General features: G+C 43.8%; 1 protein-coding gene across 1 annotated transcript; it reads left to right on the forward strand.

The window, feature by feature from the left end:
• Positions 1-3632: 3632 nt before the first annotated feature.
• On the forward strand, positions 3633-17101 carry LOC142500927 (bone morphogenetic protein 2-like). Its single transcript, XM_075610201.1, has 6 exons — positions 3633-3858; positions 13042-13451; positions 13885-14027; positions 14430-14552; positions 15458-15650; positions 16358-17101. Exons 2-6 carry the CDS (start codon positions 13145-13147, stop codon positions 16762-16764), a joined length of 1173 nt encoding a protein of 390 aa, XP_075466316.1. The 5' UTR covers positions 3633-3858; positions 13042-13144; the 3' UTR covers positions 16765-17101.
• The last annotated feature ends 586 nt before the right edge of the window (positions 17102-17687 follow it).

The raw sequence follows: 17687 nt of genomic DNA on the forward strand, positions 1-17687 counted from the left end.
AGGTCTTCCTACTTCTTCCAGTTTGGCGGATATTTTTGTCAAGGAGATCTTCCGTCTACATGAGGTTCCACAAACCAACGTCTCTGATCGGGGATCACAATTTATATCCAGATTTGGGCATTCTTTCTCTCAAAAGATGGGCATTTCCTTACATTTCTCTTCCGGATATCACCCCAAAGCCAATGGCCAGACGGAGAGAACCAATCAAACCTTGGAGCAGTACCTGCGTTGTTTTGTCTCAGATACACAGGATAACTGGACAGATCTCCTCCCCTGGGCCGAATTTGCTCATAACTCACTACTGAGTCTCTTAGATCCGCAACTACTAGACAAAAGCTCCAGGCAGACCGCCACCGTCGCAGTATTCATGAGTTTAGTCCAAGAGACAGAGTGTGGCTATCTTCCAGGAACATATAGCTCAAAGTACCCACGCTCAAACTGGCACCCAGGTTTCTTGGCCCGTTTCCCATAGTGGAGAGGATCAATCCAGTGGCATATCGTCTACAACTTACTTCGTCGATGATGATTCCATCGGTGTTTCATGTGTCTTTACTTAAGCCTGTCTTCCTGAGCTCCTGTTTTCTGGATTCTTCTTCACCTCCAGCACCTCTTCTCGTACAGAGACAGCAGGAATAAGAGGTCCAGTCAATTGCGGACTCCAGAATTTCTAGAGGAGCCGTCCAGTACTTAGTGCACTGAAAGGGGTTTGGACTAGAAGAGCGGTCCTGGATCCCTCATCACCAACTCCATGTACCCGGACTCCATTAACGTTTCCATCTGAAGTATCCCCTCAAACCTTTTTGAAGTCACCCGGAGGTCGCTCCTGAAGGGGGGGGGGGTGTACTGTAAGGAACAAGTCACGCCGCCCTCGGTGCACTCCCGTCTTACCTTCTTCGTTCTCCGCACTCCCCGCCCCTGACGACACGTCCTCGGGACCCATGCTTCCTCCCCGCAGCGCTATGTGCAGGCGCGCACCCGGCTCTCGGCCGAAGACACTGGCGGAGGGTCCAGCCTCCGGTTTGCGCTCGCGCATCCACAGCGCGTGCGCAATGCACATGAGCTCCGCGTCAAGTGATAATCTTTTACATAGCCTACACCTGTCTCCTTCACCTCTGCCTATCCCTGCTCCCGCTGAGGACGTACCTCCGTTCCGCCTCTCCTCCTATTGGTTTCTTATATGCTCAGCTGTGCCTCTTGAATATCGGCTGAGCATAGTTATTGTTACTTTATTGTTCTCCTCATCTCGGCCTCCACAGTCTTGCCTTGCCTTGCTGAACCTTGTTTGTGTACCGACCCGGCTTGTTTCTTGGACGCCCCGCCTCCATACTCCTGACCCTGGCTGTTCCTGACCATCTGCATCTCTCCTACCATGACCTCGGCATTCGGACCACGACAACTCTCCATTCTCCAATCCTGACCACAGCTAATAGTACCTCCAACGATCTGGACCTCTCCTACCCTGACCCCGGCAAGTATAACGACGAACTGTACCTCTCCAACCCTGACCCGGCTACCTCAACCAAACTACACTCCAGATCCGCCCTTGTGGCTATGGGTGGCGTTTATACCCATTCCCACCTCAGCACCGGGGTCCCGCCTTGTTTGTGGTGAGCACAGCGTGCCACTCATCTCATTTTAGCTTAAGAAGATGATGAGACAACAGGTACCTATGGATTACAAATAAAGAAGATTGAAGAAAGAACATTAAAGAAAGAAGATTTTACCTGATGCTGAGGATGGCATCGCGGATGGAGAGTTTCCTGATACATCAGGAATCGGAGGGTAAATACATCTAAAGGTAAGAAAAACATTGAATGTATCAGGTTTTTTTAATTGTATTTTTTTTTTTAAATTGATTGCCCATTGACTACCAATGTATTTATCTGTGCCCCTTTAGGGTATAGATACAGTGACAGACAATGCATTTTTAGGCAAATGGTTGTTTTGAATTAATTTTTATGTTTTGTATTTCTGTTTATTGTTTTGAGTTAATTGTTATGTGTTTGTAGGGCTTTATTTTTCAATTTTTAGATTGTTTAGGCTTTTGATTTCTTTTATTGTTCTGGTGTTTAGGCTTTTGATTTATTTTATTCTTCTGGTGTTTAGGTGTTTGATTTATTTTATTCTTCTGATGTTTAGGTGTTTGATTCCTTTTATTCTTCTGGTGTTTGATTTCTTTTATTGTTCTGGTGTTTAGGTGCTTGGTTATTTTTTATTGTTGTGTCTTTTTGGTGCTGTTTTTTTTTTAGGTTGCCCATTGACTGCTATAGTGGCTTATAGTGCCAATATTATATGGGCATGATTTACCACTGTGCCAATCAATGGATAGAGGGTGGGGTTAGTTGTCCTGGGGTGGGTGTTTAAGCTTCTCCGGGTGAGTAGCGGGGAGGAGGTTAACCCCTCAATTACTTTAGCGGTTACTAACCACTAAGGTGATTAAGGGGTTAGGGGCCATTAGATTATATTTTTTATCGTTGTGTTCCTGCCAACGGAGGACAAGGACGCGGAGGAAGACGAGGACGGCCTTCATCCTGGCAGGGTAAGTAGAAATTGTATTTACTTTATGCTGGCTGGATAATGTTTTATTTTGAATGGGCAAATGAGCTATTATCCATATCTGGATAATAGTAATTTTGCCCATTAATGTACTGTATGTATTAGGGGGGTTGTTGGGGGTAGAGGAGGTGGGTAGTAGGGTTGTTGTGTTTTTTAATGTTTATTTGGGGTAGAGGGATTGGGTGGAGGGGGTAGTTGACCAAAGAGTGGGTGGTTAGCATGAAGAGTTCCACGTGGAGAGTAAGACGGAGCACAGCGAACGCCAAAAATGTCTGGGGCTAAGCAGAGCTGGTACTAAAATTAATCTTTATTATTGGTGAACAACATGGAGGAGTTGGATATGCCTCTAACGCGTTTCGCGCTATTATAGCGCTTTGTCAAAGAGTATCCTGAGTGGGTGGTTAGGCCTACTGGGTGGGTAGCGGGAGTGGTTAATAGTGGAGGGATTAATCACTCCTGCAACCTTCCCGGCAGGCCTAACCAGAGACGGCTCTCCCTGTGGAGCTCTGATTGCGATAAATTCGCATGGGGAGAACTTGGAAAAAATCTGAGATGACTTTGCTGTTTCGCCGAACGGTTTTGGCATTTTCCTACTACACGTTTAAGAGGGTTTCAGATTCTTTCTGAATACAGAGATAACACAAAGGAATAACCGTTCGACGGGAACATGCCAAACCTTGCGAGGTAGCACCAAACTCATCGAAGCTACTAGAATAGGCGTCTAAGTCTTTTTCTAGAGTTTATTTTACATATTGAGTGCTGGAAACCACAAACACATTAAATAATTATATTCACATTCATTCACAATAATGATCATTTCTGACATCTCCTGTTAAGCAAATGAGATGTGATGCAATTACCACCCCAATCCAGCGAAAGCATAAAGCATTCCTGTGGTCTAAATATTAATTGAGAAGGGGGGGGGGGGGAATGATCAAAATCTGCCAGTTGAAAAACTTTTTCAAGAATGTGCTGTGGTTTTTATGCATCTGATATGCAGTTGGGATATAACATTGTTGTGGTGATTTTATCAATTGTGAAGATTTTGATCCGCACTCTTGCTTCCTTGAGGACCTTGAAAATGGTCAGCTCTCCCCTGTTGCAGCTCTTGTGCGTGGAGGTATTCCCCTCCTCCACAGGTGTCCACCATGGGATGAATCCGTAGATAGACCAATTATAGAAAGAAGACAGCACAAGGCGCCCCTGCTGGCAGCAGATTACCGCAGAACTAGACACACACGGAGCCGGACAACAAGGAGAGCTACTCTTATTGGATTTTATTGGAGTGCAGATTTTTGACATGTAAGTTGATATTTCCATTTATCTGTTTTGTTTAATACATTTCTTTCACCTTTGGTGCACCTTGTGCGTTCTTCTTTCTGTGATTTTAGCAATCCTTTTATATTGTCTACTGTTCTTGACCAGTTAGGCTACGGCCCCAGTATTTACTCGTGCATGCACGCCTGGCGACTTGGCGTCGCGTGCACAGATAAAAGCTGCGGTCGGCGGTCTGTGGTGGAGCTATGGGAGGCGCTGCGGCGGGGCCATGATGGGGGGGGGTGCGACCATGACGGGGCATATCTACCCTTCCATTGGCTACCCGCCAACCACGTGATCGCGTCGCGGAATGGGAAAACAAAATTCTTATCTTCCCTGCCAATGTACGCGTCATCTCACTTTGCGCACCTATACACAGCCACTGGTGCCTGTCCCATAGCGGGCTGTACTGTGTGTGGTGTTTGGCGTGCACGCAGTAGCGCGCGCCACAGCGGCCACCGGGGACCAGGCCTTACTGTTTTTCAGAGACCTGGGCAAATTAGGACTATTTCAGATAATATAAGGCATACATTTAATATGCAATAAATTGAAAGCACTCAGACGTAATATACCATGCAAAACATTTAAATGCTTAATTCATAGTTTAAAATTAGCTTTTCAACTACAAAGTCCTAAACAGCACAGAATATACAGTATGCAATGATTGTTAGGGACAAGTTGTAGGTCATACAGTATCTACATAAAATAAAAATGCTGCATTTATTACAAAGTTAACTTGGATTCTGTTATAAGGCAGGGGTGCGCAAACTTTTTCCCCTGCACCCCCCTGCCAGCAGTCACTTCACCCCCTGCCCCCCCTCACCCCTACTGGCGCCGACTCCAGTGTCATGACATCCCGTTGCCATAGCAACGTGACATCACATGACCTTGCGGCGTCATTTGATGCCATGTTGCCATGGCGACACGTGTGGAGCCAAGGTAAGTAAAGGTTTACAGAGGCCCTGCAGCTCCCCTGGCACTTAATTTAAGTGCCTTCGGGAAGTGCGCAGGGCCTCTGTAAACCGCACGCACCCGCGCAGGCAGTCTGGCGCCCCCCCTGGGGGTCGCGCTCTCCAGTTTGCACACCGCTGTTATAAGGCATTTATTCACAATAGCAAATACCTATTTCACAGAAGTAGTTCTCTGAAACTGAAAACCACTGTGGGATTTGACAGTAAGCAATGAAGCACGTGAGTTGCTCAGTAAGTAAAGACACTAACTCTGAGTTACAACAGGGGACCTTGGTTCAATGCCACTTGCCAGCTCCTTGTGACCTTGGGTAAGTCACTTTATCTCCCTGTGCCTCAGGTACTAGAAACATAGTTTGTAAACTAATCTGGGCAGGGAGTGTGTCTGTAAAAATCCTGTATGCTGTGTACTGCGCACTATACTGTAATTGTAAAGCGCTTTGAGTCCCATTGGGAGAAAAGCGCTATATGAAATAATATTATTATTAATATATGTTGATGGTTATTTATCAATATTTTCCATGTGCAAAAGTGCAACACTATTCCAAAGAAATAATACACAATGTTTTCCCAAAAGGGCTTTCCTTTCCTCTATATATATATATATATATATATATATATATATATATATATATATATATACAATGAAGGTCTGCGCTCGTGTATGAATAGCCAGAAATATAGGATATCTATAAATAGACTGCTAGTAGATTATAAATATATAAACACAATATTAATGAATTGATATGATGATAAATAATACAATATAGCCTTAAATAATGAGATTAATTAATATACCAATAGTGCATAATAGATGTCTAATAAAAGCAACTAAAAAATACAATTTAAACAAAAAAATGTGTGGTGCTGTGAACTTTCCTTAATCTGCACAATGCAAATAGTCCTCTAGAGTCCAACAAATAAGTCCAATGATTGGGGAGTGACAGTAGCACTATTAGGACCAACAGGCAGCTTCTTTAAAAAGGGCACAACGACTTCCCTCTCCACCTGCATAGAAAGATATAAGAAAAAAAAGCGCCAAATCCTAGTGCATTACTGTGCAAAAATCGATATATTTAATTCCCAAAATCTCAATAAAAATGAACTCACAAACATAAAACATTTAAAAGCATTGTATGAGTAATACTCATGCTCCTAGGACCAGGAAACGCTGCTTTGCTGCTGTAGTCCCTCCGTGACTCCACTGGAACAGAATGCTGCCTCCGTTGTTCACTGCCTGCAGGAACTGACGTATCAGGCGCTCCACGATGGTCTCTCACCCGGTATACACCACCAGTTGATCTTTAGTTCCCACCGGGGACGGTAGATGCCGCGGACCAGCGGATGACGTCACGGAAATCGTCCAGGATACCGGACCGGTACAGATTGTCAGCAGTTCAATAGCAAGCGTTGGAAAGTCCACTGCACACCTTCCCTACGCGTTTCATCAGATTGACTGACTTCTTCAGGGGTGGACTCTGGGTGTGTGGTGTCTCATATTATATAACCCCCGAGTCCAATTAGCTTAATTAGTTGATAGGCAAAAAACAGTGTGTTGGCAATCTAAATTGTAAGTAGAACAAATTATGTACACATGTGAACAACCAATATTGCATCTACATTATTAAATACTTGCCTGCACACTGTGATATATATATAAAAAAAAATTTGAATGATAGTTATACTATAAAATTATTAAAACCAACTTGTAGTTGATGTCCTTGTCAATTTTTTCGTTATTGTGCGGTCTACAAGGGTATATCTAAAGATATCAAAAGGATATACTGTAATTGCCAACACATTAATATAAATGATATTAGCAACAGTTATACTTATCTATTGTAAAAACCAAATTTTAGTCAATGTCCTTATCTGTTTTAGTTACACTTACTATAAGGGTATATCTAAAGATATCCTAAATACTCCAATGAATCTATTGGTAAACAGAAGAGATAGGTATTATTTAACACAAAATAGGTGTGGCTTGAGGAGGGTGGATCAATTTATGAATAGGAAGAGTATAATGTTCTCTAGACAGTTGAATAACTTATATCTGAGTGTATTATCTCTATTTTTCTTTAATATTATTATGGATAAAGATTGAAACCATAATCCCTTATGGATGGTTCTACTCTTATTATTGTAGAACAATTTGAGAGATTTGTATATGTGACTATGAATATTAATTGGTATCCCATAAACTGGAGGTAAAAGTATCTTTTAGTATGGTTACAATTTGAACTATAAAATACGCTGGTTCTATTTTCAGACAATGCCCACCTCAGAGGGTATCCTCTGGGTGGGGGTAGATTCTCCCCCTCACCCCCTCAGTAGGGTGAGGGGCATTGGTCCACTCTAGCTCTGCTCACTCTCCAAACTTATAGGACCGTAGCCTCTCTCTTCTGGTCCCAGGGCAGAACTTCTCTCCTCCAATTCCCACATAACAAGCCCACGTCCTCACAGGAACTGGCTACTAAATAGAGTCAGCCCCACCCCTCATGATGTCAGCAGGACCTCCCCTCTGTCTCATGCCTGCAGCAGAGTCAGGGGCCTGCATCTATCACTCAAGGCAGGGCGTGAAGGGGGAAAACCCATGATTACTACTGGCGCCTGCCCTTAACAGGACTTACCACAGAAGGAGAAAGCCCGTTCTGTTTACAGGGGGCTACACTCTCCCTCTGGTGGAATCCAATGGTCCCCACTTGGACCTAACATTAGCAGTACCATCCTGCCGTGAACAAACATGGGAAACAAAACACATCATGGCAGTTGGTTAAGCATAACATATACCACATGAGGTAGTATCACGAAAACCCGGTTACTCCCAACAGGGAGAACCCTAATAGTAATGCTTCGGATCAGGTTTCCTTACTTTTCTTCCATTGTGGTCCGTAATGGTCACAAAGAAGGACTGTACCGACCCATGCTCTGGCCGATATATTACACTGTGCATGTATATGCACCGTCCTATACTCCAGATCCTGACCAACTCACTGATCCGGTCCTCATTATGGTAACCTGCCTTACCAAATTTTGTCCTCAAATATTCTTGTACGGCATTTCGGAGCCAACTGTCTCTTTGCTCCTCAATCTGCTGCATTATAGGCTCAGGCACATAGGGGTATTCGTACCCATGGGACTGCCTGTACCTAGCCACTATGGCTCTGTCTGCTCTGCTCAACTTTGTGAGTTTCTTATGGCGACCCGCCCTGCTTGGCAGTACCCAGAACTCTGGTTCTGTCGGGGCAATGTCATCGTACAAAATACTGGGCCCCTTGGGCAGAATTATCTTCTGCTCTATCTCCCGATACCTGTGGTCTATTTTGTCCGCCACCTCCTGAGGAGTATAGGCACCTGCCGCCCACCAATAATCAACTAAGTTGCTACGGATGAGTAAGAACCTGGTGCGGTCCATACCTTCATGGTACCCAGTGAATAAGGGTGCCCACCACTTGTCACGGTGCTCGTACTCTGATAAGTGGCTAGTGTTCTCTACCTCTGACTCTGCTTGGGATGAGACACCGGACGTCCCCGCTTCTGTAGAGTGCGAGCAATCTCTCCTCCCTTTGGCGTTGATATACACTGTAGGGTTCATCTTGTGAACCACCTCACTGACAGGCCCAGCCTCTGCTGGAGTGTGGGACCCTCGGGCCCTCCCTCTAGCTGTAGGAGAAAAAGGCACAGGGTTAGGCACACATATCACATTGGCATATGGTATTTCCCCATCAGACCCCTCATCGCTCAATTCCCAGTCCCACACATCTCTGGAATATTTGGGGTACTTGCTCAATTTATCCCCACTGGGTCCCGGTGACAACACTCGTGACGGGGCAGGGGCAGTGGCCGGGGCGATGGAGCTTGGGGTTGGGGCTGGGGCAATGTTCAAGTCAGTGTCCAGCAAGCGGGTAATACCGCGACCAGTGGGCGCTTTCTTGGTTGCTCTCTCCGCCATGCTTCGCGCTTCTCTGGATGGGCCTCGGCTCTTCAGGGTGGCCATTGCAGCTGCCATGGCTACTCTCCGTGGGGAGAACAGCGCTCCCGGGCCTCGTTTCCCGTCGGACCCTGAAGTGACATCGTCGCCGGTGCCCGCGGAATCTCCATCCGCTCCGTGGTCCCGCACCGGAAGTGCGTCGAAGCCGGAAGGGGCAGTGGTAGAGCATCCGGTTTGCGGACGGACAAGTAGGCCGCATGCCTCTCCTTCTCATCCTCTACAGGTGCCGTCTTCGCCTGGCGGAAGTAAGGGGGTGGTGGAGTCTCCTTACCGCTCCACTGCAGGCTGCTGTACTCAGGGTCCTCTCGGACGCCCTCTCCACCGCACTGGGAGTCACCACGGCCATGGGACTGCTACGGGCCTCCGGCCGCACCAGCGCTCGCCGTCGGAAGGTGTCTGGACTCGTCTGCTCCTCTTTATTACCGCGGGGATGGTTCGCCGGTAGGCGCATCGCCACCGATGGTACGCCAACCTCTTCCTCCGAGGATATTACTATCGGATCCTCCGCAAGGGAGTCACCGGGTTCTTGGGGGATACCGCCAGTGGGTATTGGTATGAAACGGGCTCGCTCCGGTACCTCCACTGCGGTCGCGCTCTTCTCCGCCGACGGTTCTCTCGGCTCTGTAGCTGGCTTGGCCTTGGTTCTTCCCGCATGGTTGAAACGGGGAACTAGGGCAGCCTTGTCTTTTGTCTCCGCCACCTCCGTTAGTGTTCCCAGAGAGGCACCCAGCGGGTCTCGATCAGTGGCCATGGCTCGTTAGGCCACAGGTAGTACGTGCCGCATTGAGGGCATTGTGCCTTAGTGCTTGGGACCGCTCCGGGTATCCCGCAGTGGACGCACAGACACCGGAGGTATTCGTGGCCCTCCACCTCCACTACCAGTAAGCCTCCTGGTAGCTGGTAGATCGTGGTGCTCAGTTCGGACATTTTTAGCTCAGGGGTGGAACAATTCAATGTTTCAGCTCCTTGCTCCTCGAATGTCAGGCAGAAGTGGAGCTCCTCGCTCTCGCTTCCTGTCCCTCCCTTTGCTGGGGAAGGCTCTCCTGATTGGCTCTCCTTGTGCCCCCTCCCTCTGGTGGAAACAAGAGGCGGGGCACTCCTTCTTTCAGTGTGACGTGGCCTGGTTTGTTGGCCAGTCACAGCACAGGTGGGTGGGCTTTCGGCTTTCGCGCCGCTCCGCTCCTCTGGCAGGGGATATGGGTTTGGCCCCAAACCCCTGCACATCTCCCGCCACATTTCTCGTACAGTCTCTTTGCACGATTCACGTGCGCGCTCCAGAATTGGCGGGAATCGCCATTTTAGTTCGGCTGCTAACTGCTGGGCCGTTGATGGCGCGTTTATCACCATTTTGGATTCTTCTTTGCTCCGCGGAGCACATGTAGTGACGGCCACCATCTTCGCCCACCACATGTAAATGTGCAATATTCTCAGTGTCTATGGTGTAACACGTTCCTAGACACTGACGGACCTCCACTTGCTCCTTAACACTCCCGGATGCTCTCTGCATGTTTTCTGACTGTGCCCACTGATATGATGTGGCATACCGCAGGCGAGGCAGAACTCCTTCTCTGTGCACTGTACTCGGTGACTGTTCCTGCAAGTTCTCTGTGGTGCGTTTTATGTGGGTGCTGGCTAGTGTACCGGGCATTTCACTAAGTACGGGCGTCCCTACTTTTGGCCACTCATAGTGCGGGCCCTGGGCCATGGTCCCTGGACCAGTTAACAGGCTAACCCCTCCAGTTGCCTCACACTATCTGCCTCAAGGGACTAGAACAGCTATAGCTAGGCACCCATCTTACGCCACCCTCTTAGGGCACCCAGGGCGTACTGTGCGGGAGTCTACGCTCCCCTGACTACCCCTGGTATGACATGCCCTACTTTCTCCAGCACTTGCACGGAGAGTGCACTTCACTCTTCCCGTTCTGCTTTGCTGAAAGCCTGTCCTATTTCTGATCTCAGCAGCTCGCCTCCAAATGTAACCCATATTCCCCCTCCCCCCCCCCAGACACAGATGGCATATCTAGGGTGTAGTGAGGGCTGGCTACATGTGCTTTGGTGGTGCGTACCTGCCAGTAACAGGAGGGCCTGAGCTTCCCGCGGTGATGTTGGGGACACAGGACCAGGCTTCTGGGGTAGTTGCCTCCATTTCCTTAGTGATGCAGCGCCTCCATCCTCTATAACTTCCCAGGGATGTGGGGTAGGACCCTTATAGAAGAATAACCCTGGTCCCAGGGTGAATGCTCCAGAATCACACAGTCTTATGTAAAATCAGCAGTGTCTTTATTGTCACTTATCTGGCACACAGCAACAGTAGTACACAACAGATCATATGCCAAGGCACTCCAAAGGTACACCAGACCTCCTCCTCCTCTCCTCTCCTCCAGACTGTACTCCTGCAGGATGGTCTGTGGGGGGGCCTCAATACCCCCAATGCCCACCTCAGAGGGTATCCTCTGGGTGGGGGTAGATTCTCCCCCTCACCCCCTCAGTAGGGTGAGGGGCATTGGTCCACTCTAGCTCTGCTCACTCTCCAAACTCATAGGACCGTAGCCTCTCTCTTCTGGTCCCAGGGCAGAACTTCTCTTCTCCAACTCCCACATAACAAGCCCACGTCCTCACAGGAACTGGCTACTAAATAGAGTCAGCCCTACCCCTCATGATGTCAGCAGGACCTCCCCTCTGTCTCATGCCTGCAGCAGAGTCAGGGGCCTGCATCTATCACTCAAGGCAGGGCGTGAAGGGGGAAAACCCATGATTACTGCTGACGCCTGCCCTTAACAGGACTTACCACAGTAGGAGAAAGATATATAGCCCGTTCTGTTTACAGGGGGCTACATATATATAAATCTGGTGCTGTTTCGCACCAGTTGTAGCTGCACGACTTTTGGCCTATATTCAGTGGGATATCAAGATTCTTCTCTGAGCTGTAGGAGGTTATAGTCCTATCCATTTGGATAGAGCTGATCTCTTCTCCAGTGTGGGAGTTAATGCAAAACCAAAAAGACTGTAGGTGCTGTTTTCTTTCATTTTCGACGCATCTGACTTTGATAAATAAATAGGTTCCCTGAATGTCTGGATAGAAGAGAAACACCGAGATACACATGACAGATTTGTATTACAAAAAAAAATTGAAGAATGGTAAATGGATTGAATCAGATGGGATTGAGAGGTTAGATCAATGTCTTCCTGTGTCTGATGTTACCCTTTTTCATCCATCCCTGATCAAGTCATCTATTCAACCAATCAAAAGCTCATCACCCAATCAACAACCTGGTATGAAACATATCTGGTTATATGTTTTTATTAAAGAAAAAAAGTGGGTGGGGAGGGGGTTCCTTACCTGTTTGGGTGTAAATCCTATAAATCATAAACCACTCACTTCAAAAAGCCCTGCACTCTTTGCCCTTAACTATTCCCTTAATGCCATTGTCTTCCATAGTAAAGCTTTTTAAAGGATTTCAGAAAGTGGTAGTTTTTTGTTTCAGAAAATGTTGCATTTATATGGCCACCTCTAGGGCACATAGCAAGGTGTTATATTGTGGGTGTAGAATACAACTTCCCATAATGTGAAAATGTGCCATTACGTAAATACAATGGAAAGCCTTTGTTTTAGCAATGTCTTATTTTTTATAGTAGAAAAACCCTCGGTGGCTTTCAAGAATTGTACATATTACTCATTAATGATTCCATTCAAAATTAGCAGATTTGTGTATGTATTTTTAAATGACCTTGAGCTACTATGGGTAATTTGTAGGAGATCTGCTTAGCTAAAATCTCAGGACACCTTAGGTTTTAGCCATCTGTTTGCTTAACAGGGTTTAATTCATGGAAGTCAATGTTCTCTTGTTTGCCCCATTAATAAATTCATTAGAAGGAAGTTAGTCTCCAAGGGAGAGCAAACTTTCCTCATTGAGCCTGTTACAATAGAATAATTTCACATTTGCTACAGAAAAATGATAAACAAACCAATCCTCTCCAGGTGTTTAAATCTTTGCTTGTTCTTTCTATACAAAACTCCCTGATTTTCCTTTAAACTAAGGAGTGTACACAGTACAACAGCTTCCAGTTTCATATAAATTGTGTACTGTAGGATAATTGCTGACAGAGCCTTGGTAGTCTTGTTTCACACCTTGTTAGCACTGCAATTAGGTTTCTTTACATTTACTGATTGCTGTTTTGCATCCTTGATTTAATTTTATCTTGTTACAGAGCTTAAGGTACAGCTGCCTTCCAGGTTTGTTATAAATTCTGGGACTAAGTTTACAGAAGATCATTCAACCACAAGAAACTTGAAGAGCTGCACCTTGAAGAGATGAGCAATAAGAAGATGTTGGGTTTGATGTTTCTGTTTATCATCATGGAAGGGTGCACCTCAAGACCTGCTGAAAGTATGGAGAAGAATTTTTTTTCGGTGGAAGACCCTGGGGAAGTGAGATCTGAGGCCCTCAAAAGACTTTTGGAAGTTTTTGGCATTGAAGATCCACCACATTCTCTACACCATGTCAAGCAACCACCTCAGTACATGGTGGACCTTTATAACACAGTGGCTGATGCAGATGGTGTCACAAAAGACCCAGATCTTCTGGAGGGAAACACAGTCAGAAGTTTCTTTGATAAAAGTAAGATATTTTAGCACTAGGCATTATAAAACAAACTGTCAGTTAGTTAAAATACGGATTTGCATTTTACTATGGCATCAAAACTTATTTATTAATTAGGCTCCAGTACTCTCTATTAGAAGTACATTCTCTGTTCTAGTAGGAAAGTGTTGCTATTAAAAGCATAGACAATAAATGATGTACTGAAAGTGTGGGTGCCATTTATGCTACAAAACCGGTGCACAAAATAGCATTTTTCGCAGTGAAATAATACAATTACTTTTAATGTGACTTTCTCTTAAACCTGGTACGATTACCACTAATAATAGTGCTACTGATACTAAGAAAATTATGCTCTTGAATAAATAATGCAATAAAACTTTAGGTATTTTTATGAAACTGTTTAAGTCTGTTTTACCTGCACTATAATGTCTTACCTAATATTCTTTATCAGTTCACAGTGACCAGATGCATTTCCTGTTCAACCTCTCAACTGTGACTAAGAATGAGAAGATCCTAACAGCAGAGTTGCACCTTTTTAAAATGAAACCAAGACCTTCAGAGCAAGCTTACTTCAAGAGGCATCACTTCTGCCAGGTAAGGCCATAGATACTGCAGGGGTTGGTTCTTTAGTACTATACAGCTACCAAATTGGGGCACCAGAAAAATAGAACCAGCTTTATCAAATAAAAACAAATACACTACTTTTAATGTGGAACTGATAATCAGATGCTGTTCTTAACCAGTTTTGCAACTGGCAGACTTTTCCAAAGTGGCATACACACACATAGAATGAAAAAAAATAAAATAAAATATATATATATATATATATATATATGTGTATATATATATTCTATGTGTGTGTGTGTATGTATATATATATATATACACATGTTTTCTATATGTGCAATTAAGATTGCATGTTTGTTTTGAAAGTACCCTTTAACTAGTGCAGAGTAATAGCAGTTTCCTGATAGAAGTTGTATTTTATTTCCACAGATAAGTGTCTATCAAGTATTAGATAAGAATAAAATGCAGTCAGCCCAGGGAAAGAAGCTGCTGTCATCTAGGCTTGTTCCAATTCATTCCTCAGGATGGGAGGTGTTTTCCATCACACAAGCCGTGAGTATTATAATATAAAATAATGTGTTATTACATGTTCCATGCAAGTTTGAGAAGTTGGAGTACACACATAATTAGCATTATACACATAATGGTGTATTGAAACGTATTTAGGTTGATACATGTTTTTTAATTATTATTAAAACTGGAATAAGAAATGGTTTGGCTTTAATAAGATATTTTTTTAATTCATCATATGTATATGTAATGTTAGATGTACAAGTTAATTTAGTTAGTTCAACTGTCTAGTTTCAATTTGCTCTATGAAAAGTTTAATGCAGACTTGTCTGTTCTTGATCTGGGTTTTATAAAACGTGCTTGATGTATTTTCTAGAAATAGACCAAGGACTGTTGATGATGATGATCACCAGCAGATAGAACACAAACGTCATATTTGTGTATTTAAAAGCAAAGGGTTATGGTAGCTGTATTGGAAGATAATAGGTTAATTGTGCATTGCTATACCTTGTAATGCACCAGCATAACAGTTTGTCATACACTAATTGTGCCATCATCAGATGTACTTGCTCAACCTGACAATTCCATTGATTAGATGTAAGTTTGAGACCTCACAGGTCTCTTCTTTATTATACAGAACATCAGTAGATGGAGACATGTGAATTCTTGAAAGTGCATGTTGGTTCAATATAATGTATGTAATAATATAGATATGTTTTTATTCATATAGTGCCCCCAATGTACGCAACAATTTAAAAAAGAGACAACAGAGTACAGCAAATTATAATACAAAAAGTGCAACAAACAAAATCAGGAAATGAAATCACTGCCCCATACAGCTTATAATCTAGGTATTAGAAACAATCTTACCAATACATCATTAACTCTAGGAAATAACCTGCACTGTTTGTCCATGTGTGTAATAAGGGGGCTTTTTTATATAACAGGTTCGTGCGTGGAATGATGAGAGCAGTAACCAAGGTCTCCTTGTGACTGTCCGAAATCTTGGAGGAACACAAGTTGACTCAAACATTATCCGCTTTGCGTCGGGCAGAGATCATCATGAAAGCAAACAGCCCATGCTTGTTCTTTTCACTGATGATGGGAGAAGGGGCATTGTTTCACTAAATGGTCTTCCAGGTAAGATACAATCACTGAAATTCTTTTTATTTATTTTTTGCTGTATTAAAAATGTAGGCCCATTTATATAGTTTAAAATAAACGTCTGGTACAAGTGTCCTTCAGAACAGATTTATCATTTTGATCACATAATTCCTTAGTCAAGGTGTAGTCCCACATCAGACCAAAATTGGAGGGATATAGTTAATGGGTGAAAACTAGATAATAAATAGCATGTTTTTTTAAATACAGATAAGTATTATTAAATCAGTTTTGGATATCTGCAAATTTTCCCTATTTTATTGTACATTGGGTAATTGGTAAGAGGGGGTTGAACGCCATTGTTGTTTGATCCCCCTGTTAGGGTTATCCCCCTGTTAGGGTTATCCATGCCACCTCTCTACCAGAGCATAGATTAATAAGAGAGTTTGGTAAAGAAGAGATAGGGGTAGTAAAACTACATTTTAGGATACAGTGTTTACAAGCATAATAATGATAAACTTCCAAAAATGATTTAAAAATAATAATTAAACATATCAAACCTGAATGCAACCATTAAATATGCTAGAACAAGTGTTAAATGTCTTTACACTGCTGTAAAACAAACATACATTGCTAAGTGGGATAAGGATATTGATGGTCATGAGTTTATTTCACAGCCCTCCATGTGCCTTCTTTGTGGTTTTATCAAGCTAATAATATCCTTAAATTCCACCCTTCAAATTTAGACATGCAAGCAATGCTTTTACCCAACGAACCTCATGTACCAGCTCCAAACAGAACAAGGATCACTAGATCGTCAGGGGAGGATGGACACGTGCCTTGTCAAAGACATCCACTGTATGTAGACTTCGAAGAAATTGGCTGGTCTGGATGGATTATCTCCCCAAGAGGATACAACGCCTATCACTGTAAGGGATCATGTCCATTCCCTCTGGGACAGAACATGAGACCGACCAACCATGCCACAGTACAGTCTATCATCAATGCTCTCAAACTGAGCAAAGGTGTTAATAGTCCATGCTGTGTCCCTGATAAACTCTTCTCCATAAACCTGCTCTACTTTGACGATGATGAAAACGTTGTCCTCAAACAGTACGATGATATGGTCGCTGGAAGCTGTGGATGCCATTAAAGACTTTATGGATGGAAGACTTGGCATGAGTTTAAATGTTAACACAGGCAGAAGTGCAACCATGAAATGGTCTTTGGTGGACATTGCTGGAAGATTGCATGTCCAATGGACCTCTTTCTAAGCACTAGTGTATCTTTTAAAGATCTCACAGTACTGTCGCAGTGGCCAGTGAAGTTTTTTTTTACTGTCCTGAATTGCATTTAAGTGCTGCTTACAACTGAAACCGCACAGTAATATGTACAGTAAAGGGGCAATCTTGTAGGACCAAACTCAACTATTAAGTGCTATATTAAATAGTTTTAAACTGGGTGGTTGATGAGTGTTTAAAAAAAAAAACAACTATTTTTAAAGTTTTTCCTGGAAGTGAGTATAGATATTGTACCTAGAGAGTCAGTGCAGGTCGACAGCCTTTTTCACTGCCATAATGTTTTTTCCTTATTCTACACTAATAATATCCTAATATAATAATTAAATCTGATCCTCACCACCTAATCAAGGGGTCAGAGCAAACAAAATTGGCAATCACACCAATGTGACTGAAAACAAAGGAACATTTTCTAAACTGATAAATACTTAAACATGCCAGATTTTTTTTGAAAGACATGAATCACCTGTTTGCAACCTATTAAACATATTACTGTCATTAGTTCAATTTGCACCTCTGTGGGACTGCACATTTAAGTGGCCAACAATTTGTATATATTTAAGGGTGGTATCTACCTGAAGACGTCCTTCTGGTTTTACCTGTGCATACACTCCATTATTTAACTGCTAGAATACCAACGTTTTAATAGTGCTTATTTATATTGTGCAAAATTGATGGATAGACAGAAAGTATCACAAATAGGGATGTTTATGCCTCCTGTACTGAACATCATTGTAATCCATTCAAATGTCTAATTGCCACTGTGTGGCCTACCGTA

Source organism: Ascaphus truei, chromosome 8 (assembly GCF_040206685.1).
Source record: "Ascaphus truei isolate aAscTru1 chromosome 8, aAscTru1.hap1, whole genome shotgun sequence".
In the NCBI taxonomy this organism is placed as follows: domain Eukaryota; kingdom Metazoa; phylum Chordata; class Amphibia; order Anura; family Ascaphidae; genus Ascaphus; species Ascaphus truei.

Excerpts from the sequence above, each read along its gene's own strand:
- LOC142500927 (XM_075610201.1), top strand. The coding sequence starts at position 13,145 with ATGAGCAATAAGAAGATGTTGGGTTTGATGTTTCTGTTTATCATCATG. Across the intron at positions 13,452-13,884 it reads CAGAAGTTTCTTTGATAAAA|TTCACAGTGACCAGATGCAT; the intron begins GTAAGATATTTT and ends ATTCTTTATCAG. Across the intron at positions 15,651-16,357 it reads TTCACTAAATGGTCTTCCAG|ACATGCAAGCAATGCTTTTA; the intron begins GTAAGATACAAT and ends CTTCAAATTTAG.